Source organism: Tachyglossus aculeatus, chromosome 18, assembly GCF_015852505.1.
Source record: "Tachyglossus aculeatus isolate mTacAcu1 chromosome 18, mTacAcu1.pri, whole genome shotgun sequence".
NCBI lineage: Eukaryota > Metazoa > Chordata > Mammalia > Monotremata > Tachyglossidae > Tachyglossus > Tachyglossus aculeatus.
Window position 1 is genome coordinate 316,489 of NC_052083.1, and position 26,587 is coordinate 343,075.

Consider the following 26,587-nt stretch of genomic DNA (forward strand, 5'->3'; position numbering starts at 1 on the left):
AACCTTCCCCAGACACCAGTCCTCTCAGACAATTGCCATCTGGGAACCAATAATAATAATAATGGCATTTAAGAGCTTACTATGGGTCAAGCACTGTTCGAAGCACTAGGTAGATATGAGCTAGTCAGGTTGGACACAGTCCCTGTCCCACATGGGGCTCACAGTCTTAATCCCCAATTTACCAATGAGGGAACAGGCACAGAGAAGTGAAGTGACTTGCCCATGGTTACCCAGCAGACAAGTGGCGGAACCAGTATTAGAACCCAGGTCCTTCTGACTCGCACGTTCATGCTCTATCCATGAGGCCACACTGCTTCTCTGTGTTAATCTGGTCTATTTGTCGCCACACAAGGGTGAACCTGCTCACAGTTTCCCTTTTTTAGAGAAAGGGTGTGTTAGGTAAGCAACATAACATCAAAAAGTCCATCTATCTGGTCAACACAAAACAAGTTTTCATAATTTCTCAGGGATCTCAGCTCTCCCACAGCCACAGGGACATGCATTCTTTCCCCATTATGTCTTTCTGCAGCTTGCTGCCTGGTGGCTGGCTTGACTTCAAATTTGGAATTTAACTTACTAGGACTGCTTATGCATATAGATATATAGACATGCATACATATATATACATTTACATATATATATATATATTACAGTGTGGATACACTTAGGCATACATATCAAGAGAGGTGGTGGGGCTGTTTTACCTGGCGTATACAACAAGATGTCAATGGCCTGTGGAAAGGTTTCTCCAGCTGAAGGATTTATTTTGTGCTTCAGCGTTTCTGAGGTTGTTTTTGGGACCATCATAGGCACTACAATAGATCAAACATTTTAAATATTAGCCAACCCTTCAAAAAGAATAAGATTTTAACAACACTGGTACCTCAGATGCACTCCATCTTACTTTCATTCTTCATCTTATCAAAATATGACAATTTGGAGGCAGCATAAATTGAATTAGAGGTCTGTAGGGCCCCAACCACGGCATCCATTAGCAGAACATTCGTTAGGGCTTGCTGGATGTACTGAGGATCCTATGAAGAAAAGGAAAATCACTTTCAAAATGTTAAGACTGTCTAGGTTGAAGGGGCTATCACATGCTTTCAATCATTTTAATGGAAAATTAAAGGCCACCGATCATTTTCTGGAGTTCATGGGTGCAGCTACTAGCTGAGGCTGGGAATTCTTGAACAATCAACAGCAGCTCCTCTCTGGACAACACCCACCCACCATGTCTGGAGAAAGCGGTGGACGGTAGGGGAGGGGGTGCTACAAGAGGAAGAGCCTGGACCCTGAGGGAGGTACAGCCACAGGAAGCTGGGGAGTCTCTCACAGCTGTGCTCCACCTCTACCTCCACCACCTCTCTTTCCCCAATCTCTCCCCTGGGCACTCCCTCTAGCACTGCCTGACATTCACCCCCTCATGGATTAGAAGAGGATTTGCAAATTGTCCACTACCAGAGAGTGGGCGTGAAAATGAGTGGAAAGAGCCTGGGAGTCAGAGAATGTGGGTTCTAATCCTGGTTCTGCCACATGTCTGCTGTGTGACCTTGAGCAAGTCACTTCACATCTTTGGGCCTCTGTTACCTCATCTGTAAAACGGGCTTTAAGACTGTGAGCCCCAGGTGTGACAGGAACTGTGTCCAACCTGATTACCTTGTATCTACCCCAGTGCTTAGCACATAATAAGCACTAAACAAATGCCACAATTATTATTATTATCATTATTATTATTAACCACCCCCAGAACTGCTGGGTAGAGCAGGAGCTGCTCTCTCCTTGGCTACCAAACAAACCCTCCCTACTGGACTCCTCTTCCATCAGCGTCTGGAGGGGAGATGAAATCTGGTCTGTTTCAGCCCACTACGCAACCCCCAGGAACACAAAGACACCATCTCCACTTGCACGGGGAGAAGGAAGGTCTCTAATGGGAAACCCAGGTTGGTTCCCTGGCTGTCGGAATGGACAGCCAGCCTTCCAGTGGGATTTCCAACAGATTCAGACTTGTACTTCCCAAGCACTCAGTACAGTGCTCTGCACACAGTAAGCGCTCAATAAATATGATTGAATGAAATGAAGTCAGAGCACTGAGGCAACATTCTTTCCAGGGATGGAGAGGAGTGCAGTTTGTCCACACTGATCCCCGGTCCGACAGACAGCCCCCAGAGTGGCGTGGGGAGGCTGCAATTGAGGGAACTGTCCCAGAGATTGCCAGAGCACACAAGACGACTCAACACACAATGTCCCCTCGCAGAGGACACAGTCCTACGTATCAAAGCTTCCAGTCTGGGGAGGATTTTGAGTGCAAGCGGCTGATGTGAGCATAGCGAGCCCATCTCAGCTTCACCCCAGGTGCTCCGCTGCCTGCTGGACCTGCTTTGGGCTCTATTCCATGTAGGCAATGTGTTTGTCTGGCCTTGTTTCTTGCATGGTGGAACTACAAATCCCAGCAGCCCATAAGGATACTGGTCATACATATCAAACATGGGTAGTAAGCCTGGGCTCCCTTTTGGTTCGAGTTCCAACTGAGGCCCAAGATTATCGGTCCAAAAGGGGCTCTAGAAGCCACTGTTCACTCCTTGTCATTTTCCCAGACGTCAGGGCAGTAAAGGATGGGAGGAAAGATGACAGCAGAGTCAGCTCAGCATCAGGTTGTCATCTAACTTCCTCACTACTCCTCTCTCTGGTTCCTGTTTCCTAGTTAAATGCTTGGTGGGTGAGGCAGGCGGCTCTTTCTCTCTCTCTCTCTCTCTCTCTCTCTCTCTCTCTCCCTCTCCCTCTCTCCCTCTTTCTCTCCCTCTCTCCAAAGCCATTTGGGTTTAGGTCAGCCCAATGCTCAGACTTCAATAGCTTCGAAAAAGTACAACTGTCCGCAATTTGAACCAAAGTCTTCTTTCTCTGCAATACACTGGATTGAGTAGAGTCCTCTTACAGGGTCCCAAAGGCAAAACTTCTCCAGCTTACACAAACTGATGCTACAAGGAAACATAGAAATTTCTCACTGACCTTATACTCATCTGCCATTTTCTTCCCAGCCCACATCTCTTTCACCATCAAATGCCAAAGGTCACATTCACTTTTAAGATTAGCTTCAAAAACTTCTTTTCTGGATACTGTTTTAATTTTCAGAGTTGGTATACGAAGAAGCAAAAAAGCTACTGTTGTACTTTTAACTTCCTACAAAACCAAAAAAGGAAACTTTAGGTATAATCACCATCTAACACTGTTTCATGGATTTGCCTAGTCAAAACTACAACTCATAATGCCTAAAAGAGTAAATTTTGCCATGAAATTTTCCCAGTGAAGGAAAATTACCTCAGTGAGCATTGGTAAAATAATAGAGAAAAAAGAAAACTGTCTTCTTCACTAAACATCCCCAATTTTTTTCCCTGTTTGCAGCACATTTTAAAAAACACATAAAAAACCTAACAGTTATTCGTGAAAAAATGAACTTTTGGTATTATACTTTTCATTAAGTCTGGACCCAATTCAAGGTCTGGTCATCAAGTTTCAGGCTTTTCTCTAAGGTTATTCTTTCATTCTTTTTGCGGCTACTGCTGTTTTGGAGGTTTTTTTTTAACTTATTCAGAGAGATGATTGGCAGGGAGAAGACGTGAAATTCAAATCCATGCAGGACGTTTCTCACTAGCAGAAGGTGCAAATCTGGAGGGGGATAGGAGTTAACCTACTGGTTGAGGGGAGGTTCTTAACCATAGTCCCCATTGCCATGGATAACTCTGGGTCGGCTGAGCATAGCCTGAACCAATCCTAACAAGCACCTCATGTAAGTGCTCTTGTTAGGAAGGGAAAACAAATAGCTAGAGAAATGGAATGTGGTACAGAAAGTCAGGAATAAGTCAGCAGTAGTAGTTTTCATAAAAATGGCACTTAGCCCCCAGTAGGTGCAATTCATTGTACTAAGCGCTTGGGAAAGTGCGACCGAAAAACGGGCCATATTCCATCCCCACAGGATCAAAACTTCATGCTATTAACTTAGATCCCAGGCTATTCTGGTAATAGGGCTATATGGAGCTATGTAGACATAGTAATCTGCAAGGTTCACTGTCCTGACCCCCTGGATAAGCGCAGATAGATGTCCTGAGGCCACTGCAAACTACCAAACCACACTCTACCACGACTGGTCAACTCGTTAACTAGAAGGTGCCTCAGGTACAACAAACTGCACCCACTGGGGGCTCAGTAAGTACAATTACTATGAAAACTACTACTGCTGACCTATTCCTGACTTTCTGTACCATATTCCATTTCTCTAGCTATTTGTTTTCCCTTCCTAACAACAGTACTTACATTAGGTGCAGGTTGACTCAGATGCGCTGAAGTTAAACCAGCCCCCAGAACTTTTCTCACCGTTCACCAAACAATATTTAAACACCTCTACTCAACTCGAGCCATAACTCCGCCCTCACCTCTATGTTTCTGAAAGTTGAGATTTCAACATAACCCGGTTGTCCTTCAGTTAAAAGGAACAGACGCTTCTGAGTCATGGCAATTTTCCCCAGCCCACGGTTTGTCTTCACCGAGCTTGACAGTTTGTAAACACACTCGTTCTTGTCAAGATGCTCTATTACTGAAGGTGGAAGACTGACTTCTTGGGCCTCTGCTTCTGACTCTTTCCAGTAGCTGTAGAAATCTTTGAATGTTTCAGGGTCAATCTGTTTCTGGTGTCCTTAAATTAACAGATACATTTTCAAAGATTAGAAACATGATGGCATTCTCTAAAAATTCTACCCAGACCGAAGTCAAATATTGGGCAGCCACAATGAACTGGGGACTACTTCTCAAGGCAGCGAGTACAAGAGCGAATGAGGAGACACACCCCTCCCCATGGATCCCAGGGGAGGTCCGCCCCAGGGAGCCTCCCTGCTCAGCTGTGGCAAATACTTGAGCCGCTTTTCCATCCACGTAGATGGCCACCCTGGCAACACGAGCATGGCTACCACCACTTCACCATCGGCAATAAGGATTTACTAAGAGCTCAGTGTGTGTGGTGTGGAACTTGGTATTATGGGGGATTCCTAGCTGATGTTGTAGAATTATCCCAGTAGCAATGCATAATCAATCAATAGTGTTTATTGAGTGCTTATCACAAGCAAAGCACTATACTAAGCACCCGGGAGAGTATACTAGATTACCGCAGACATGATTCCTGCCCTGAAGGAGTTAACAATCCTAGGGGGTGAGGTAGGGAGGGAAAGAGACAAACATTAAAATGAATTCAGGAATTACAGGTAGGAGGAAGTCATAGAATACAAAGATAAGTACAGAAGTGCCTTGGGGTAGTTCTGGGGCGAGGATGGGTACCAAGTGCTTAGGCAATATGTTGGCGTGGCACTAGAGAGAGGGGAGATAAGTATTGATCAGGAAAGGCCTCCTGGAGGAGATGTGCTTTTAGAAATCCTTTGAAGATGGTGAGTAGTGGTCTGTCAGATGTGAAGACCTGATAATACTTGTATAGCACCTAATAGGAGGGAAGAATGAGATTCTTACACTACGCCCACCTTTGAATGTCAGACAATTCATCTAATGAAGATCAACCATCTAAATTATCTTAAAGCAGTTGTTTGATCCCGGGAATTAACAAGGAGGAGCAGAGAAGGTGCAGACAGTTGCCAATCACAGGGGCTTTGAGTGGTTAACTAATTCATCTTTCTGCCTCTGGGTGAGCTATAACAGTCCAGTGCACAAAGTTGAGCAGTACACACCTTTTTCTCCCTAATCTGCCCCTCCCACCTCCAATATTCTAAAATGACAACCCTGGAGTTGCAGTGGAAGGGCCTTTCCAATTTTCCTGCTACTGCTGCTCAAAGACTTCTGGAGGTTCTAACCTCCGACAGGCACCAACAAACTCAAGACCTCCAGAGTAGGGCCTTCTTACCGACAGTTAAGGCATCAAACAGTCGATGTATAATATCAGTGTCCTTCACGATTCCTGACTCTTGGATTCGCTTCACAAAATCATCCAGCTGCATATGTGTCCTGGGCAATTCAAACTTTTTCACGTGGTCATCCACCTTGGTGACTTCTCTCTGCTTTTCCATTACTTCACTTATCAGCCTTTTTAGTTCAGGTTTCCGGTCTGCTTGGGAACGTTCAGGAGAGGCCATTGATTCAACCACTTTCTTCACAAGATCAGCTGGAAAAATTCTTATGTCCGTTTTGTACAGATTTTGAAAGTCTGAAAGTGCATTCAACAACTTCCCTTGCATCAAATGAATAAGTCCTCGAAGGTAGAAATACCTTGCCAGCAGGGCAGAGTTATCAGGTGGCAAAAAGCTGATAGCTTTACTTAGGAGGTTGATAAAATCAGTATAATAGGAGTGAACACACTGACTCACCAGTGGAAAGTGAATTTCTGGTATCTTGAATGTATACACTGATTTGGAGGTCACCTTCAGAACTAAAAACCAAGAAAAAAGGGAACAATAAGAAAAGAGTAGAAAATAAAACTATTTATTTGTTATGCCGACACGCTGGCTTAGAAACTACAACCACTGTCTCTTCCATTAGAATGTAAGTTCCTTGAGGGCAGGGATGGTGTCTCTCCAACTGCATTGTATTGTCTTCTCCCAAGCTCTGCTCAAAAGAAGCACTCAACTAAATGCTACTGACTGACTCAATGCCATAGCTACTGACTATTCAAATATACGAAGAAAATGAAAAAATGAGCAGGATTGAATTCGGGCTAGAGACAATCCAAAGAGCAAATAGAAACATTGTTAATTAGGGAGAAACTCTGTCAAAGAGCAAGGATCTTCTATTTAGGGGAGAATGCATTTTTGGGGGAGCTCTACATCATCTCCCTCAACTAGTAAGCATTACCAAAATAAAATCCTGTGAAATGGACATATGCTGTGTGAAGACAGAAATTTAAGGTGTCCAACTGAATTATTTTGGAAACAGCAACTCCAGGCTTTTTAGTATTGTCCATTGTGAATGAACTCCAATTTTACCGAGGAAGAGAAATGACCATTCTTCACTACTCAACTTTACTATACTGTACTCTCACAATCATTTAGTACAGTGCTTTGCATAGTAAGTGCTCAATAAATTCGATTGATATTCAGAATGTGAAGTAATATGAGGCACCGTGCTAGATTAATTTGCTGCTGCAGAGGGATCTGGAGTGGATTTAGAACCCGTCGACTTGTTCCCCTCCCTCACAAGTCACCAGTCAACCTGGCAACAGCCAATCAGCATATGCCAGGGACCCCACCTGCCTAGCAGGCACCACACAGATGGGCCTGCTCCCTCATCAGTGCCTGAGGATCCCTAGTCCTCATCTCGGACTGCAGCCCGGCCCTAAGACTACAAGCCTCGGTCCTTAATAAGGCCAAGGGAGTCCCCTGCTTTGCTCCGAAGTTAACAGGAGGGAGTTCTCCTCAGGACCCAGTCTACCCTGGTGCCAGAATAATTCTCCCAGGCAGGCTCTAGCCAGCTTGGGGAGGGAGCGATCCTGAACCACAGCCTCCTTTAGCATGCTGGGAGCATCAGAGGGACACTAGTACCAACCTGTCCCCAACAGGAAGCACCTAACAAATCCATCCAGCAACCAACCAACCAATCGTAGGCCCAGGTAATTCTCAGGGATGCCCAATTGATAGGTAAAGGGATTTACTTCCCAATTCGACTTCTCCCCCCACTCACCTCCCCTTTTCCAGTTAGAACAAGGTTTCTTTGGGGATCTGGTTTGTTACTTAAATATTTTCTAGTCTTCCTAAGCTGTCAAATCATTTACCCACCATCACACTTGGAAGAAAGGCAGCTTTAAATGAAATCATTTTATGACCTGTACTCTTCCCTGATTTGCTTGCAGTTTCCATTTTTCGGAGGGAGGAATTCCTTGGTGGTAACTCAGGCAACTTGATGTCCTGTAGGTTGGGCATGCTAATTACCATCCGCCTATTGTGCAGCTGCTGGGGAGTCAGTCTTCTGGAGGCCATTTTCTCCATTGTCGGACGTCTGGGACTCACAAGAGTCATACTTATCCTACCCCGAAATTAGACAGTTACAACTCAGAGGGGTTATCATTTTCATTGAGCATAAGAAGTGCATCACTTGTTGGGACAGCCTGCATGTTTTGGTCTTTTGAATACTTGCAGGTCTTGCAGACACGTGATAATTTTCATTTTATTTGGAACCAGAAAATTGAGTCACTTGGAGCATCCAAGACTAGCTAGACTGTCCATGTACCCACAAAGATGCCAGAGACACAAAATACAAGCAGCACAAGATGAACTATGAGGGAGAGTGCTACTTGCACAACAAATTCCTTTACAGTGATGCAGAGTTGCCAACAATAACAATTTCGTAGCTGAGATGAGACACATCCATTCAGAAAGTTCATCACAGAATAAATCCACTTGGAAACAGCAATCAATCTATCAATTAATCAATTAGGTAGAAGACCTGGCTGATTCAGCTATCCTTTCAAATAATTTTACGATCAGTAAATAATTCATTGAAAAATACATACAACTACTTAACATTACCACAATCCAACTCCACAGTAACTTATAGTTAAAAACATATACCTGTCTTCTTCGGACTGAGTGCTAAGCTCCATTTGGGCAAAAGCATCCATCCTTCTGTTAAGACGAGCTTTAAGGAAAGAGTGAAACATATAGGTTTCTAATACCTGAAAGACACAATAATAATTTTGATTATCGTTCAGTGCATGCACACATGCATTTTCACGACTCCCTTCATTTCTAGGCCTACTGCAAAAACTCAGCTGTTTGAACAAAGCACTGAGTGCAAACACTTTATCTAATATCCATCCAAACCCCGCGTACAGCTTTCTTTGCTCTTTACTCTCCTGCATCTGATCCTTCACTCTCTTCCTCCCCACTTCACAGAGACTCCACCTCTCCCCAAATCAAATTCCTCTTAAAAATCTCAGCTCCTCCAACAATCTTTCTCTGACTAGTTTCTCAGCACCCTGAGCCATATCATCCCTTCAGCCAATTCTAGCACTTGATGAACTTTTCATCACCTTGGCCTTCACGCCAATATATGGGCACTCAATTTTTCATTTTAACCACACCAGTTGGAAATAGTTTAATCCTGGTCTCCTCTGTTTACATGTAAGCTTTTTTTTTTTTTGATGGAGAACATGTCACTTTTTTTCCCCTGCATTTCCCTAGCAACTAGTACAGTGCTCCACACTACTACTAAATGCTAGTACTAGTACTACTACAACATTCTGTAAAGCCTGTTCCATCATCATCATCATCAATCGTATTTATTGAGCGCTCACTATGTGCAGAGCACTGTACTAAGCGCTTGGGAAGTACAAATTGGCAACACATAGAACAGTCCCTACCCAACAGTGGGCTCACAGTCTAAAAGGGGGAGACAGAGAACAAAACCAAACATACTAAAAAAATAAAATAAATAGGATAGATATGTACAAGTAAAATAAATAAATAAATAGAGTAATAAATATGTACAACCATATATACATATATACAGGTGCTGTGGGGAAGGGAAGGAGGTAAGATGGGGGGGATGGAGAGGGGTACGAGGGGGAGAGGAAGGAAGGGGCTCAGTCTGGGAAGGCCTCCTGGAGGAGGTGAGCTCTCAGCAGGGCCTTGAAGGGAGGAAGAGAGCTAGCTTGGCGGATGGGCAGAGGGAGGGCATTCCAGGCCCGGGGGATGACGTGGGCCGGGGGTCGATGGCGGGACAGGCGAGAACGAGGTACGGTGAGGAGATTAGCGGCGGAGGAGCGGAGGGTGCGGGCTGGGCAGTAGAAGGAGAGAAGGGAGGTGAGGTAGGAGGGGGCGAGGTGATGGACAGCCTTGAAGCCCAGGGTGTGGAGTTTCTGCCTGATGCGCAGATTGATTGGTAGCCATTGGAGGTTTTTGAGGAGGGGAGTAATATGCCCAGAGCATTTCTGGACAAAGATAATCCGGGCAGCAGCATGAAGTATGGATTGAAGTGGAGAGAGACACGAGGATGGGAGATCAGAGAGAAGGCTGGTGCAGTAGTCCAGACGGGATAGGATGAGAGCTTGAATGAGCAGGGTAGCAGTTTGGATGGAGAGGAAAGGGCGGATCTTGGCAATGTTGCGGAGCTGAGACCGGCAGGTTTTGGTGACGGCTTGGATGTGAGGGGTGAATGAGAGAGCGGAGTCGAGGATGACACCAAGGTTGCGGGCTTGTGAGACGGGAAGGATGGTAGTGTTCCACCTCCTGCATTGCTGGAAATCTGGCAGGGCTTCAAAATTCTCCAGTTATGACTATGACCAATGCTTCACATGACTGCTGCAATCTCACAAGCCCAGCCATTTCTTGACTTGTGCTATGACCACAAACTTCCCTCACACATAATAATAAAATTACTAATAACAATATAATTATAGTATTTGTTAAGCACTAACTATGTGCCAGGCACTGTTCTAGTGCTGGGGTGGATACAAACTGGGTTGGATTTGCTTGTATCTTCATTATCCTCACCCTCGGATTTCTACAACCAAAATGTGGGTTTTTCTTTTTTACACTGGGATGAAGAACACTGGCATTTCTATCCTTCTGCCAACACTGAGCAGACCATTTTCCTCTTCCCCTCTAGAAATTACACTAAAATGCACTGAGCTGAAACCAACCCAATTCCCAAGAATTCTAAAGGGATACCCAGATGGTCTTAGGCTTGATCTGTGTAACTGAAAAGAAGGGGCTAGGCAATGATTCTATTTGGAACCCAACTTGAGTTGGTTATTGTGCTGATGCTGTGTTACAGAATTGATGGAAAAAAGAAAAACCCACAGAACATTTGTTCTATCATCCCTGGTGGATGCTCGCTCCCCTAGTTCAGTCTTAATAATAATAATATTAATAATAATAATAGCGGTGTTTGTTAAGCACTTACTATACACCATTCATTCAGTCATTCATTCAATCGTATTTATTGAGCGCTTACTGTGTGCAGAGCACTGTACTAAGTGCTTGGGAAGTACAAGTTGGCAACATATAGAGACGGTCCCTACCCAACAACAGGCTCACAGTCTAGAAAGGGGAGACAGACAACAAAACATGTGGACAGGTGTCAAGTCATCAGAATAAACAGAAGTATAGCTAGATGCACCAGGCACTGTTCAAAGTGCTGGCGTGGATACAAGCCAATTGGGTTGGACACAGTCCCTGACCCATGTGGGACTCACAGTCTTAATCTCCATTTTACACATAAGGTAACTGAGGCACAGAGAAGTGAAGTGACTTGCACAAGGTCACACAGCAGACAAGTAGTGGAACCAGGATTAGAAACCAGGTCCTTCTGACCCCCAGGCCCATGTTCTGTCCCCTAGGACACACTGCTTCCCCAGTTCAAAGTCCACTCTGTACTAAAGCACTCCAACTCTTTTTCCTCTGTCAACTCATAGACTATTACAGACCCCATTCTCTAGTTAAGTTTCTCTTGGGGCAAGTCCCAGGAAGTATGGAGGTAAAAGCACAAGAACGTAAGTGAAGCCCAGGCTAGCCCCCTCAGTGAAACACCATTCTCAACATTACCGACAACACAGGTTTCCTCCAGCGGCTAGCAATGCATCAAAGACACGCTTAAGTCGAAGGGACACAACCTATATTGGATGGGTTCTGAGACTCGGGCAGTGGGTCCCCCCACTTCCCGGGGAAGCCCATGAAAACATGAACCCAGAGCAATGGGCCTGGCCAACCAACCTAAATTAGCCATGTCCCCGCCTGGAAGAGAGAACTTCAATTTCCTTCCAATAGGGGTAGCAAATCACAGGGTTCTAGTGCTTAATATTAAAAAAACCAAAGGTCAAGTTCAGGAGTAAGTATACAACTAAAGCTATGTCACTTTTTCATTTAAAAAACAAAAGAAAAACTTTTAAGGATAAATGACTCTTTACCTTTTTATAAAATGGCTGATCCCCCGCTGCTCTTGTTTTTAGAAATTCTTCACTGTTGAACACTCTATGTTCGTAGTTCAGATGACTCTTTACTTCCCTATTGAAAGAAAGGCATGATAAACTGAACAGGATCAGTGTTAGAAAGACAGAATTTAGAAACAGTTTTTAACCAGATCCAAAAAGAACAACCTTCAGATGTGTTTTCTACATCACAGCAATATTGGTTGATCATCAGAAACTCCCCTGAAAAGTTTTTGACCGTTCATTCTGGCACTACATTCTTCTGGTATTCCCTCCAAAATATTTCCCGGATCTGCCTTTTCCTCTCTCCCAGAAGGCCACAACCCTGGTGGTGCTTGGAGTGTGAGCCCCACATGGGACGGGGACTGTGTCTGACCCAATTATCTTACATCTACTCCAGAGCTTAATGCAGTGTTTGGCATATAGTAAGTACTTACCGAATACTATTATTATTATTATTATTATTATTGTTATTATTATTATTATTATTATTATTATTATTATTATCCAGGCACTCATTATCTACTGACTAGGCTATTGGATAAGTCTCCTCAATGACCTCTCTGCTTTCAACCTCTCCCCACTTAAATCTACCCTACACTCTGCTGCCCGAATCATCTTTCTAAAATGCCACTTGGCACACAACACTCAATTCAAAAATACTTCAAAATTTTCCCACTGCCATCAGTCAATCAATGGTATTTACTGAGCACAGAGTACTGCACTAAGCCCTTGGGAAAGTACACTGAAACAGAGTTGATAACCATGATCTCTACCCCATGAGGACCTTCCTCCCCCGACGTGCATCAAGAAGAAACTCTTAACCACAGGTTTCATGGCTTTCTGCCAGCTTCTCTTTCCTTCTTTCTTACTTCCCCAATCAAGCTCCATCTTCTCAGATCACGTCCATCCAACAGCTACCTTTCAACCACCAGTTTATAAAGCAGCCCTTAGGAATTTGGTATATGTTGACTTAGATTGTCCCTGTGACTGTGAGCCCCATATGGGACAGGGATTGTATCTGATCTAATTAACTTGTAGCTAACCCAGCGCTTAGTACAGCAGCATGGCTCAGTGGAAAGAGCCCGGGCTTTGGAGTCAGAGGTCATGGGTTCAAATCCCAGCTCCGCCAATTGTCAGCTGTGTGACTTTGGGCAAGTCACTTAGCTTCTCTGTGCCTCAGTTACCTCATCTGTAAAATGGGGATTAAGACTGTGAGTTCCCCCTGTGGGACAATCTGATCACCCTGTAACCTCCCCAGCACTTAGAACAGTGCTTTGCACATAGTAAGCACTTAATAAATGCCATCATTATTATTATTATTATTACAGTCCTTGGCACAGAGTAAACACTTAAAAAATACCACAATTGTTATTGATTTACATGGGCTACTTTTTTTTTTTTACTTAACTACTCATCTTTCCCTACTTTTGCTACTACAAGTTAAGCCTTATGTCTTTCTCCCGATGCCACGATTGTTAAATAATTTATGTCTGCTGGTCTCCCCGTTTAGACCATAAAATCTGGATGGCAGGGACTGTGTCTTGACTCTTAGTATAGTGCGCTGTCTACAGTATGTAGGTACTCAGGCAATACCATCGATGATGAGAAGGACCAGGCTCTCAGAGGGAGAGCACTGCTGCCAGCAAGGTTCAGGGAGGAGCATCAGGGGGCTGGGAAGAGCCACAGAGGCAGGTTCACACAGTCAGCTCTCTCACCCCAACCCGTCTCCCTCTGGTCCCCTCTGCAGTCTCACTCAGAGCTATCGTCTATGTTCAAAGAGGTGGGTGCAATCATGGAAACAGAGAAAAATGCCAGATTGAAAAAAACCACAAAGGATTATCTAGTAAGAAATTTTAAAAATATGGACTTAAAATTTCCAAGAGGAAGGATTCTGCACTGTGACTTGAGAAACTGAAATGACTGCGCACACCTGAATAACAACAATAATAATAATCATCATCAGTCGTATTTATTGAGCGCTTACTATGTGCAGAGCACTGTAATAATAATACACTGTAATAATGGTATTTGTTAAGACTTACGATGTGTAAAGCACTGTTGTAAGTGCTGGCATAGACACAAATTAATCAGGTCAGACAACAGTCCCTGCCCAACAAGGGGCTCACGATCTAAGTTGGAGGGAGAACAGTTATTGAATCCCCACTATATAGAGGAGAAAACTGAGGCTCAGAGCGACTTCTCCAAAGATCACACAACAGGCAAGTGACACAGTACTCAGGATTAGAACCAGGTCCTCTGACTCCCGAGCCCAAAATCTTTCCACTAGACCATGCTGCTTCCCTAGTGGAAGCAGTTCACAGTGGACCCAGCTGACCTGAAGATGCTGACAATTAGCTGTAATGTGATCTGCTGCACTTCAGAGTTCAGCTTTTGCTGCCACATCCTTCTACGCATTTGCACTTCACTCAGGTCTGTGCTGGAACTGAGATGGGAGAGTTCCAGATCATAATGCAATTGAAGGCTCTCTAACCTAAGAAGAGGAAAACAGGAGTCATTTCTTTTCCAGAAAATATGCCATTTTAATCACGAGGTTATTTTTGCCATACACATACCTGGAGGCATAACAGAGCGATACCATTCATTCATTCAATCGTATTTATTGAGCGCTTACTGTGTGCAGAGCACTGCACTAAGTGCTTATGGATTGGACTCTTTCCCTCCCACCTCCCCAACCACGCCACCCACTAGTCACCCACTAGGAGGGGGAAGAGAGAGGAGATTTAAACTCCTGGCAGCTTCCTTGTTCATCTTTCCAAAACTCAGCAGGAAAAAAAAATCTGGGCACATACCACTAGAAAAAAAACAAATAGCACATCACATCAAGCTGTCCCTGTTCAGAGTACGTTCTCTGCACTATCACCTCAGGAGACCAGGACATACAGAGGAGGATAACATTCTGCCAGCAGTATATTATTACTCAGAGAGCAGAGCAGCCTTTTTTGGGTTAGTCTTTCCTCCAGGGGGCCGATAGTATGCTTTCCCCCACTTTTTCTAGGGAGCTGGGACACAACTCCACGCCAGGAGAAAGATTTGGTTAGACATGGTTACAGGAAAGCGTGGCCTCAGTTCAGGTGGGGCTCTTGACGGAACTTCTCAGGTCCCAGCCTCATCCCCAATCCACACCTGCCAAGGAAGGGCGGAGGAGGCTCACAAGCATATTTATGGAGGGGGTTGGATAGGGTTAGAGGGGGCTAGTGGGGCAGAGCCACTGGACAGTCTGGGAGCCCACGCCCAAAACTACAGTGGGTCCAGGCCTCGGAAATCAGTGCCACATTCTCCAGTCCACTATCAATCAGAATCAGTAAATTTTTATAGATGTGAAAACGTCCCAGTTTTAAGGTTCATTGGAGATAAAATTTAACAGCCCTAGATACTTCCTGTTTGAATACACAAGAAGTAGAAAAGTAAACACTGTTGGTAAGGGATAAGAATCCGTTTACTGTGATCAGACTGGCTTTGAAGGACTTGATAGCAATGGAGTTGGAAGTTTCTTGACCCATATACACTCTATGGAGAATACATCTTTTGATACTAGAAAAAAATCAGGATGCTTTTGAACAAGAAATTTGTTCTTGTTAAGAGTACGGCCAACTTTCTTCCAAGTATGGTTTACGTGTGAGGTACGGATTTTTCTGGTAATGGTTGAATTTTATTTTTTAAATCTGGAGAAAAATTCCACATCACCTAAACACTTGGGTTCACCATACCCCCATAAAACTTTAGGACAAGTGTTTATACTCTGCTGCTTTCCGCTATCTGTAATTTGCTTCAGGGCCCGTCTCTCCCGCTAGACTGTAAGCTCGTGTCCACTTACCTACTGCACTCTCTTAAGCAGGTTGGTCAGACCTGTGCACACAGTAGGTGGCAAATTAACACTAGTGATAATGTGGATAAAACGGGGTTTAAACTTTATAAACAATTTCCATTTTGTATTTTAGCCTGAATCACAATGACCTGGTCCAAATGTAGTAAAGGAGTGGCCAGCAGCAAGGCCACCTGTCTGAGGTGGGGGTGAGGGTGCGGCAGCGGGCAGAAAGAGAGTGGCACTGTGCCACCCAGGAGCAGAGACAGCTGGGACGCTCCCCAAGACTGCAACCTGAGGTGGGAGAGGAGTGGGGGAAAGGGAGGAGACTCTGCACTCTGAACAGACAGCAGGATACAAAGCAGCAGAGCTATTCAGAGAGCCCAAAGGGCAGACATACAATCTCAGAGTTTTGAAGGGTTTAAGCTGAATTTTTTTAGAAATTATTTGTATGTAAATCCTGAAAATAACCCAGTTACATGCAATCCTGTAGTGGGGACCCCTCTGTCCACTCCAACTCTTTAATACTAAAGACAATCCAAGCATTCCAGAATTGACCATCCACTTAGTTTTTCCCCTCTTCCCTCTAACTGCCTATATTTGGGTCAGTTAGTCAGAAGATGCAATTTCTAGGCCTGCATAAACTTAAACACTTGCCTGCCACAAACACCTTCAGAGTTCTCTCAAGCGAAAAGGGAATATAGAAATGGAAGGGTCAGTAGTATATTCATTGCGAGTTTTACAATGAAATCTGCTTAAAGCTAATCAAACACAAATCATCCGTAGATTAAATTTTTAAACAAATGCACTTTCCACTTTTACCTTTGAATAAACGTTTGTGCTGCTTGGGATGGAATATCTGGAATGTCAATCTCACCACCTGAGGACTTGGTGCAGGTAATGTTTCCATTATCAATGTTTATTAGAATTAAATCATCTCCTTCCTTTAAGATACAGTTGAAAATGAGTAAGTTATTAAAGTAAATGTTTTATTACCAAATTTGGAGGGATTCAGAAAGTTTTACTAGAAAGAAGTTCTCTTTCTATAAATACACTTTTATCAAACTCAGTTTCATTATTAGTTAGGAGGTAAAACAATTCCAGACACCTTTAATATGCAAATTAATCTACAAAGCTTGCTATGGTTGAAAATTTTCTCCAGGAAAGCAAACAACTCCGATCATGAAAAACTGATTAGGAAAATGGAATTTGGTTCAATAAATACCCCTTGATTTTGAGACAAAGGTACCAAAAATCGTTATAAGTCCAAGGTTATTAATGACAAGATCTCTAGGGGATGAAGCCAAAATGCCCAGTTATTTGCCACTGATGGAAAATAGTGGATAATGGCCACTGTCACTTCACACACGCACTTATAGCTACATCCAAGCATGCACATGCATGCATACAACCACCAGCCCCCGCCACACACAGCCTTCACTAAATGTCCAGACTCAACCTTCCCCCAGTATATTATTTTAGTCATGGTAACTCCACCTGTCCCTGCAGCCAGGCAGGAATGCAGCGGACATTGGAAAAGGTATTCAATCGTATTTTGATCGTATTTATTAAGCGCTTATTGTGTGCAGGTATGGGGGCTTAGCTTTTGGGAAAGGGGACAGGAGGCAGCAATGGTAGGAGGCAATGTGGCCAAGTGAAAAGAGTTCAATTCTGGGAGCCAGGAGACCCGGATTCTAATCCCAGCTCTACTACTTGCCTGTGTGCCCCTGGATAACTTCTCTGTACCTCAGAATCCTCAGTTGTACAATGGGGATTGCATACCTATTGTCCTCCCCCATTTAGAATTGAGCCTTAGGTAGGACATGGACCGTGTTCAATGTAATTATCTTACAGCAACCCCAGTGCCTGTTGGCATAGCCTAAGCACCTAATACCACAATTATTACTATTATCATGATTATATTATTATTATTGTTGTTGATAATAATAATAGTAATAATAAAAAAGGAAAAGGTGGGACTTATGTATTAAACCTACAAAATACTCCAAAAATCAGTAGCTGAGTTTTGAGCTAGGATCTCCGCTCACTGTCCTGAGCAGAGCGAGTGCCGCTCTTTCAGTGCTGTCCTCTCACTCTGAGATGCACCTCCCTTGATCTGGCTGTTTCCTTAGGGAGCTTCAGAAAGTGGGGCGGCCGGGGACCCGAGCTGACCAGTAGAAACTCTGCTCCCACTGGTTTCATGCGATTCAGTGTTGACCTCGAATCCTAGAACCCTCAGGAACTTACTTTTCTTCATGCAAGTGGAATCTGCCATCAAAGCATCAGAAAGCTTTGGAATGACTGCTCTCGTTCCGAGAGTTACTCCACCTTAATGTACCTTGGGAGCTCTGCTGGGCCCTGTGAGAGGCAGGTCCCAGACGCATTTCCCCACTTGGTACTATTTCCCCTCCAACAAAAAGGTCTTGTGTCTGAAGCCTTCAGGAGCTTCCCAGCCAAGCAGGCTGGGAAAGGGGTGAAGAGGCAACCCCAGGGGAAGGGGGAGGAGAAAAAGGAGGGGGAGGAAGAAGAGGAGAATGATGACGGTGAAGACCTGGGATAGAATTCTTCAGGCACGCTGGCCTCAAAGATCAGTGCTTTGGGACTCTGAATGTAGATTTGGTGCTACAGTTTCTGACTCGTTCCCCAGACAGCCAGGAGCCTCAGGGTTGGCTGCTCTGAGCCTCCCTCCTGCTGGCAGTTGAATGGGCTTCTGTGTGGGCTCCTCCCCTCCCCAACTCCCTGTCTTGGGAATTCCTTCAGGGAAAAGTACTGCTGCAGTACTGAGACAGTCCAACTCCAGCTTAGAAAACTTGCACTTCTAAGCAGGTGTTGTTTGGCCGCAGCCACTCCTCTGGTGCACAGCACTTTGGAGTGTGAAGCACTTTGGAGGGCAGGGCCTCGAAACCAGCATACTGGGAAGCTTCAAAGGATCTTTCAGGAGCATGCCTGCCTCCGGTCTCATGACGCCCTCGTAACTAACAGCCGGCACCAAGAGACAATCCACTCTCACCGTGCTGACTTCTTCAAAGTGATCGAGATGACAGCCCATGAGGAAGGATGTGGGAGCCATGACGAAATCCAACATCTGGCCCGAGAGGATGGGCACAAATGTGTGCTGCCACTGGATCGGGTACAGGTACAGCATGAAGCACTCCGCCACGATGGTGAGCAGGGCCCAATCGGAAGAGAAGAACACTAGCCTCTGTTCTGTCAAAATGCATGTTATGATCTGGACACAAGATATTGAGAGCCCCACAAATGGCATTGAGAACACCATAAATCCAACTATGGAGATGAAAGACTGATAAACTCCACCCACCCACAAATGAAACTCATAGAAACACTGAACTGGTGGTTAAATCATAGCACACAGTTTAAGTTGTGCTGCAGCCTCCCAACTAAACACAACATATTTATCGAGTTGTCCCTCCATTCATTCATTTATTCATTCAATCGTATTTACTTAACGCTTACTGTATGCAGAGCACTGTACTAAGCGCTTGGGAAGTACCAGTTGGCAACATATAGAGACGGTCCCTACCCAACAGCAGGCTCATAGTCTAGAAGACCTCCATGCTCAAAGACCACGCCACTGATGGTGAAAAATCACCCGGAAAGGCCAATATGGGACCCGAAACCCGGACTGCACGTTGCACAAAGACAGAATGTATCTTAATTCGACAAATAACGAAAGATAATACCGGGTGACAAATTACTAAACCACTGGCATTAGAGAGGCTCTTCGCGCTTGTCACACCGCAACTAAAACCAGCTTTGGCCAAGTATTAAAGGTGGCCGTTGTAGGCATAGATGGAGACAACCAGCTCCCTAGGGGTAAGCTCTGCTTTGGTTACAGGAGCTCCCCCTTCGGAAATTCTGAGGTCCCTAAGCCCATTTTCCAGGAAGTTTTTCACACAATACCCGGCTCTCCCCACTGTCCATTCATTTGCTCCTGCTCTGGTGCCTCCCGATTGCCCCCTAGTAGGCTGCTTTCAGTTAACTACTACATAACTTCATAAAAACTAAGAAGTGGTTTTAATGAAGGGATTAATGTCTATTTCCTGTCTTGAATTCCTCCTGGTGGCTAAAGAAGGGAACATTTTGCCCTGATAAGGCAGTGTTGGCTCTGCACCTACTCTTCTCTCTGATGAGTCATTTGGGAAAACCACGGACCACATTCTGCTTATTTAAACAGTTCCCTGTCTGCTGTGGAGACACAGTGGCCTAAAGGAAACTGTACTGAGCATTGGGAGACCCAGGTTCAAGCCTCAGCTCTGCTACTTAACTGCTGGGTGACCTTGGGCACTTCACTTAATATCTCTGGGCCTCAGTTTCCGCACCTGTAAAGTGGGGAATAATTCCCTGCTTTCCCTCCCCCTTATAACGTGAGCTCCATGTGGGACTGGATTTGATCAGATTATCTTGTACCTACCCCAGAGCTTGGTTTAAGAGTTCAATAAATATCATTATTATGGGATATAATAACATACTGACAATTATATTGCTATAACAATATGATGGGGCTTTAGAGTCTACCATTAATTTTTAAAAATAGCTTATAATAGAATAAAATTGTATTACTTTTCTCTTTTCCTATAGCATATTCTTTAAAGGACTTCTACGTCAATCGATGTGACCACGTGATGATGGTAATTTCAACTTTACTCCTTCCTAAAAGATGTCAAAATGCTCTACTCTTTCTCAGAAAATGTTTTTCTTTCATTCTGACCCATCTACTCTTTCTACAAAGCTGCAGAACCAGAAGATTCAGAGCTGACCACCCTAAAAAAGGGACTTACCTGAAGCACCTTCTCAGGTGTGAAGCACAGCAATGGAAGATGAAGATCCAAGTCGATAATCGGACTGTCAGGTTCCACTCGGGAAGGAAACACAATCTGTAGAGGCTTCATGTTAAATATCTGGGACAATAAGATGCAAGGCATTGTACAACGAAATCAGCACTCACTCCTTCACGGTTCCCTGATAATATCTTACCACACTGCTCTGAACCCTTGGCCCAGGATTTAAAGAAGTCACCCTAAACAGCTGAGGATTCCAAATGGAGAAATCATTTTGCCCAGCAAAATGAACGAAATACTCTTAAGCACATTCATGATGGGCACAATGTTGAAGTTGGTTATTTCTGAAGTGTGTTTTCTGTGAGCCCATCAGTGACTTGGGAGTTCACTAAAGGGAGGAAACCATCTTTCCCATACAACGTGAAGGCGAGAAAATACAAAAAAGTCACGGTCAGTCACGTAGGCAGCAAGATGACAGGTAGAAGTGAGAGGGTCCTATCAGCGTGAAGTAGAGGCAGGCAGGTGGGCCCTCAGCAGGACCAAGGCAAGAGCAGGGAGTTGCAAGGCTAGTCTGTGGGGATGAGGGGACAGCAAAAGCGGGACAAATGACACCTGGGGGGAAACACGTGAAGTGGAGCCGCCGGGAGAGAAGGAAACCCAACAGGGACAGACAGAATGGTGATGGCTGCTGGACGGGCGCCCATGGAGGGCAGTAGCAGGTCTCTGGCTCACAGCAGCATCCTTCCTGTCACTCAGAGGTGTTTGAATTATGGGGAGGGAGGATTTTTCAGGAGAGTTGGGAGCAGGACTCTCTGCTCAGGTCCTTCCTCTCTCCCACCCGCTCCTAGGAAACACCTGACCCGATTCAGAGAGAAGAGGACACTCGCTAACTTTGCTTAACCTTCTGGAAATTGTGGTTCCAAGTTTCAGTACAAGCCTGGATTGTTCAGTGCTCAGAGCTAAAAAACCTCATCTCGGCTTCCAAACAAAATGACGCTGTACTGATTTTCCAAGAGCAGAAACTGAGGTGACAGGGAGTAATTCAGTTTCCTCATACTTCAATCTGCAAATGACCGAAGTGATCGAGTGAGTATGGGCCGACATTAGTTCAGATTAGGAAAGAATGGCAGGTATCTTCTTAGAACAATCATCACTATAGATATTGAGCTTCCATATTTAATTACCAAATGGAGTGGTCCTGGTGGAGGGCTTGGGATTAAAGAAAGTTTTGCAGCAAATTCTCTGATATGATCATCAACATCAAAATCCTTACAAAGTTTCAGATGCACCAACAGGCTGAAATAATGGAATTAAAAACAAGAAAAAAAAATCAAATCAACACCTTTAACTAGGGTAACCATATCAACAGCAGTCCAATCTGACTGCGGAGAGGAGGGGAGGGAAAAGGAAGGAAGGGGGTGGGTGGGAAGGGAGAGGCAGCGGGGAGGGAACTACCCTGTCAATATTGTGCAAAGAGTTTAAAATTTCCACATGCTGTGCTTTCAGTCTTCGCTTTGAGACACACAAAGAATTAACTCATAACTTCTCCCAGGACTTTGGGCCGATCTAAACTTATTTGCCTTCAAATGTGTTTTGTGGGCGTTGACTTCAGGAGCGATTGTGCCATGGAAGGTTTCCATTTGCTTGGCAACCAGGATCAAGGCCCTGCCTGGATCCCTAATGGCACCAGATCGTGCCTGGGACTGCATTTACCATGCACGCAAAAAAAAAACTTTCAAAAATGAGCCAGACATCGAACAGAAGAAAACCCCTACAATTACATTACGGCATTTTCCAAAATGAAAAGTCAATCGATTTTTATATTATTTTCATCATAGTATTCAGCTTAAAATGTTCATTTACAGAAATGTGACCTTTCTCTGTGCTAACAAAACACTGTTCTACAGAAAGTAAGTGCTCAATAAAGACTACTGACTCACTGATTACTTGATGAAAGAGTGGAGAGCTGAACATAGGAGAAAGTACGTTAAGTGCATAGCCACCTGTCCCGCAGATTCAAAAACGACATGCCTAAAAGTGAGGTGCTCTCTGTGGGCAGATGTTTGGCCAAAAAGACCAACAGGGCCCAGACAATGTCTTCCTCGGGGAAAACACAGAAATGTTGTCCTTTGCTGCAATCATGGGTTTAGCACTTGTTAGACAGGGGCTGTCTCTATATGGTGCCGACTGTAATAATAATAATAATAGGGACCGTCTCTATATGTTGCCAACTGTAATAATAATAACAATAATAATAATAATGGCATTTATTAAGCGCTTACTATGTGCAAAGCACTGTTCTAAGCGCTGACTTCCCAAGCGCTTAGTACAGTGCTCTGCACACAGTAAGCGCTCAATAAATACAACTGAATGAATGAACAGAAGTCACATTTCTCAAATCGGCCTCTTGGTCTCCTGATTGCCCCCAAGTGCCCCACTGCTTATAAAATACCAATGAAACGCAAAATACCACATCGCTGCTATATTATGGTTCACCAAAAATCTAAATATATGTCCGTATGTTAGTTTTCGTTTTCTGTAACTATAAGTATCTTGCACCTTGTGCAAATTCTTGGCATTTTAGAATACTGTCCCTTTCATGTTTAGCGAAGGTGTTTTGCACCTGCATAAAAAGGTGTAATTTGCAGACATACCAACGAAGCTTTGGGAGTCAGTCATGAATAGATTTACTCATGTGACTGTGCTACATGCCAGTAATGGTTAAATGATTTGTATCTTGGTTTTTGAAAAAGAATGAAGGGATAGCAAGAGATGTTTTAGGTTTTTTTTTTTGACCCTAAACTTTTAAAAATCTCACATAATTTTCATTTGAGCTACTTGACTTTCCTTTTTCCTTGTATTCTATTTCAATATCACAAATCATCACAGCTGTATCTGATTTTCCTGTTGCTTTTCATTTTCATCTTTTTTTTTAAAGTGAGACAATATTTCTAGGATTCACACACAGTCAAGAGTATTTCTTACCAGGAGAGACAGTCTTTGAAAGAGTTGTAATATGGGTATCTAGAGATGACACAAATGGCAAAGGGCACGAAGCAGCCAGAAGCTCTAGCTGTCTGCCCAGAAGATTCCCAATGAGGTTTGCCATTGTAGAAACAATATTCATCCTAAAAATTAAATTGTATATTACCAAGTTGCCTTTCCTCTGAATAATATCTCAACAATCTATACTAAAGAAGCCCAAGATGAGAAACTGATAAAAAACAAGGTGGGATCTCTTTCCTCTGGAAACAATAAATCACTCCCAGACTTACACAGGCCACTTCACATTAGGAGGATTGCTGCTCTCATCCAACTAGGCTCTGGACACCTCTTTACCCCCAAATGAGCCCTGTCTTGGATGCAGAAGGAAAAAAGAAATGCCCTCTGTCAACATTCACTCCTCTCCTAGAGAGTATCCTTTTCAGCCTTGAGTCTGCTGACACCCACAGCGGCCACCCCCCCACCGCCCTCTCCCCCTGGGCAGGATGTTCGCCCTCTAAAGAGGAGCCTGTCCCCATCTTCCTTTGCATCTGTGAGCATCTTTATCCACTGGGAAGAAAACAGATTTTTTTTCCTCCTCAGGAACACCCAGTGGATGTCTGGTATCTCAACAAAGTGGGAGGTAAAATCCACACAGTAGTTGCTCCATGTCAAAAGGAGGACAGCACAGCCTGAAGCTGGGAAAAGGTAAATGGGAGAAGGGGTTTGGTTTTTGAATAAAGGACAGCCCTGCTCACCAACACACAGTTTTCCTCCCCACTTCCAGCTGCAGAGTGGACATCATTTAAAAAGTCTGGAATTTCACCACAGTAAAAGAGTATTGCACTCACCAACAGGGGAAGGCTTAAGCTTGTTCCGTTTTTTATTCTTACAGCTAGGAGGAGGCTGGCAAGTGAAAGAGCCATTTTATTGGGGAGACTGGTCACCAGGATTTTATTGGGGAGACTGGTCACCCAGGGAGTCTTTGGTCAAGCTGGAGAGACCCCTGCTCCATGGCCTGTCCAGCCACTCCAGCTCAGCATCAAAACACACCAAACTCGATTTAGCTAATATGCAGTTTTCTGAGAATGCTGGGAAGCAATGCTCAGTGACCTGAAAATGTCATCTGATATGAGTGGTAAGTACCTACCTGCACAGGCCTGTAGTACTGAGCGACCACTCCATAAGTTCTGTTCCCACACACATCAGTCAGGACCAGGAAGTGGACGTGGTCCTCTTTTAATTCCGAAACAGCCGAAAGCCCTCCTGGAAATAACAAGTCAAGTCCATCTTCCATCGCTACGTCCATATTGGAAAGAAAGTTTATCCTATGGGAAAGTGCCATCTTTGGAATGGGCCTATTCTATAGCAAGTTCTGTACTGCAGGAATTGGCGGCAGGGTTTGGGATTCCATGGTAGCTCTGCTCATGGCTACTGCTTGCAGCTGTGAGTCTTCATCTAGGCACCTCATCTCTGCTCAACTCCACATCCTCAACCTGCTGCTGATACTTTTCAGAAGCTGGACTACATAACTTACTTCTCCTGGCTGTGAATACCACCATCCTCCTTTAGCCCCCCATTTGGCAATGTCTCTGGCATCCTGGTGTGAGCCAAAGCAACTGGATATATGGATTCTGAACTGACAAGCAGCAGCTAACACAAATCAATGGGGAACATAAAATGCTTTTCAAACCGGCTAAGAGCTCTAGGCGTTGACCAGAGTTTTAAATAAATCGGGGCTGGCCCTAAAGGAAGTCAAGTATTTCATGGGGTTCTGCCTCTCATTTCTATTTCAGCCCTGGAGTTTCCGGTGGGCAGTGGGGGTGGGTTGGAAACTCTCTGGAATGGGAGTCTTGGAAGGCAGGTGGCAGAGAAGGAAGGGGGAGAAGGAAGAGGCAGTAGGAAGGGAGAGGGAAGGTTGGAAGATGACCCCAGGGCTCACCTCTGCCTCCTACTCACCGGCATCATCCCTAAATTGGAGAGCTTCTCCAGCAGGTCATCAGGGTAAAAGGGTGGCAGCAATTATGAGCCAGATTTGGACACAGTTCTAACCCTGACACTGGGGCCAGGCTACATAGTGTCAGATGAACCGCTTAACAGATTAAGCGCTTAGTACAGTGCTCTGCACACAGTAAGCACTCAATAAATACGATTGATTGATTGATTGATTGATTAACCACTGAATGCTAGGGCCCTGAAGCCCCTCAAACACAAGAGCAAGGTATGGGTGAAGCAGAACTGTCATTAAATTCAGAACTCTGCTGGGAATCAGAGAAAGGCAAGGGAGGGAGAAAGGGAGCACAATGCTGCCCTGAGCATGCCAACGCCAGCGCCAATTCCAGTACTGATAATGATAATTGCGCTATTTATCTATGTGTCCAGCATTGTACTAAGCACTGGGGTAGGTACCAGCATATCGGGTTGGTCACAGCCTCAGTCCCATATGGGATTCACAGTCTAAGTACGAGGCAGAATGGGTACTGAATTCCCACTTTAAAGGCGACAAAACTGAGGCCCAGAGAAGTTGAGTGGCTTGTCCAAGGTCACCCAGCAGGCAAGTGATAGAACTGGGATTAGAACCCAGATAACCTGACTCTCAGTCCCATGTTCTCTCCACTGGGCCATACTGCTCCCCAATTTCAGTGCCAAGGTCAGTGCCCTCTGCATGGGCTTAAATGTTTGAGGGGAGTTAACCCGTTGCCTCTTTGTGTGTCTTCACCTTCTAGCTTTGTAAGATTACTGGATGCTCCTACAGCATCATATGCGTCATTCGTGGCGGATCACTGTTTTCGGATGATGATGGACATCAGACTGAACTAGCAATTGGAAATCTGGAGCTCTATCCCTGGGAATCTGATGTGCTGGTGGGAGAACTCGGATCTGGGGAAAGTTGATGGCACTGCAAATTCTGTGTGTCAAAGAGAAGCTGTGCCATCCCAGTCATTTATAAGCTGGCCCGAGAAGATTTTAGACACAACCGAAAGCAGGAAGATCTGTGAAAAACGCACAGAGACCAAGTTGGACAGGAACTTGAGCCCTACTGAATTAGAGTCTGGCCACTGGTCAAAT

General features: G+C 44.5%; 1 protein-coding gene across 1 annotated transcript in view; it reads right to left on the reverse strand.

The window, feature by feature from the left end:
* DENND3 (DENN domain containing 3) overlaps positions 1-26,587 on the reverse strand; it is a 46,349-nt gene that overhangs the window by 13,118 nt on the left and 6,644 nt on the right. Inside the window, exons 3-17 of the mRNA XM_038760474.1 lie at positions 24,669-24,784; positions 23,522-23,664; positions 21,721-21,832; positions 20,537-20,656; positions 18,748-18,966; positions 16,560-16,681; positions 14,250-14,405; positions 11,891-11,987; positions 8,553-8,656; positions 7,808-8,007; positions 5,897-6,418; positions 4,428-4,687; positions 3,007-3,177; positions 905-1,034; positions 705-812 (exon numbers count right to left, since the gene is read on the reverse strand). Coding sequence (XP_038616402.1) covers positions 705-812; positions 905-1,034; positions 3,007-3,177; positions 4,428-4,687; positions 5,897-6,418; positions 7,808-8,007; positions 8,553-8,656; positions 11,891-11,987; positions 14,250-14,405; positions 16,560-16,681; positions 18,748-18,966; positions 20,537-20,656; positions 21,721-21,832; positions 23,522-23,664; positions 24,669-24,784 — 2,580 coding nt within the window. The remainder of the gene's footprint in view (positions 1-704; positions 813-904; positions 1,035-3,006; positions 3,178-4,427; positions 4,688-5,896; positions 6,419-7,807; positions 8,008-8,552; positions 8,657-11,890; positions 11,988-14,249; positions 14,406-16,559; positions 16,682-18,747; positions 18,967-20,536; positions 20,657-21,720; positions 21,833-23,521; positions 23,665-24,668; positions 24,785-26,587) is intronic.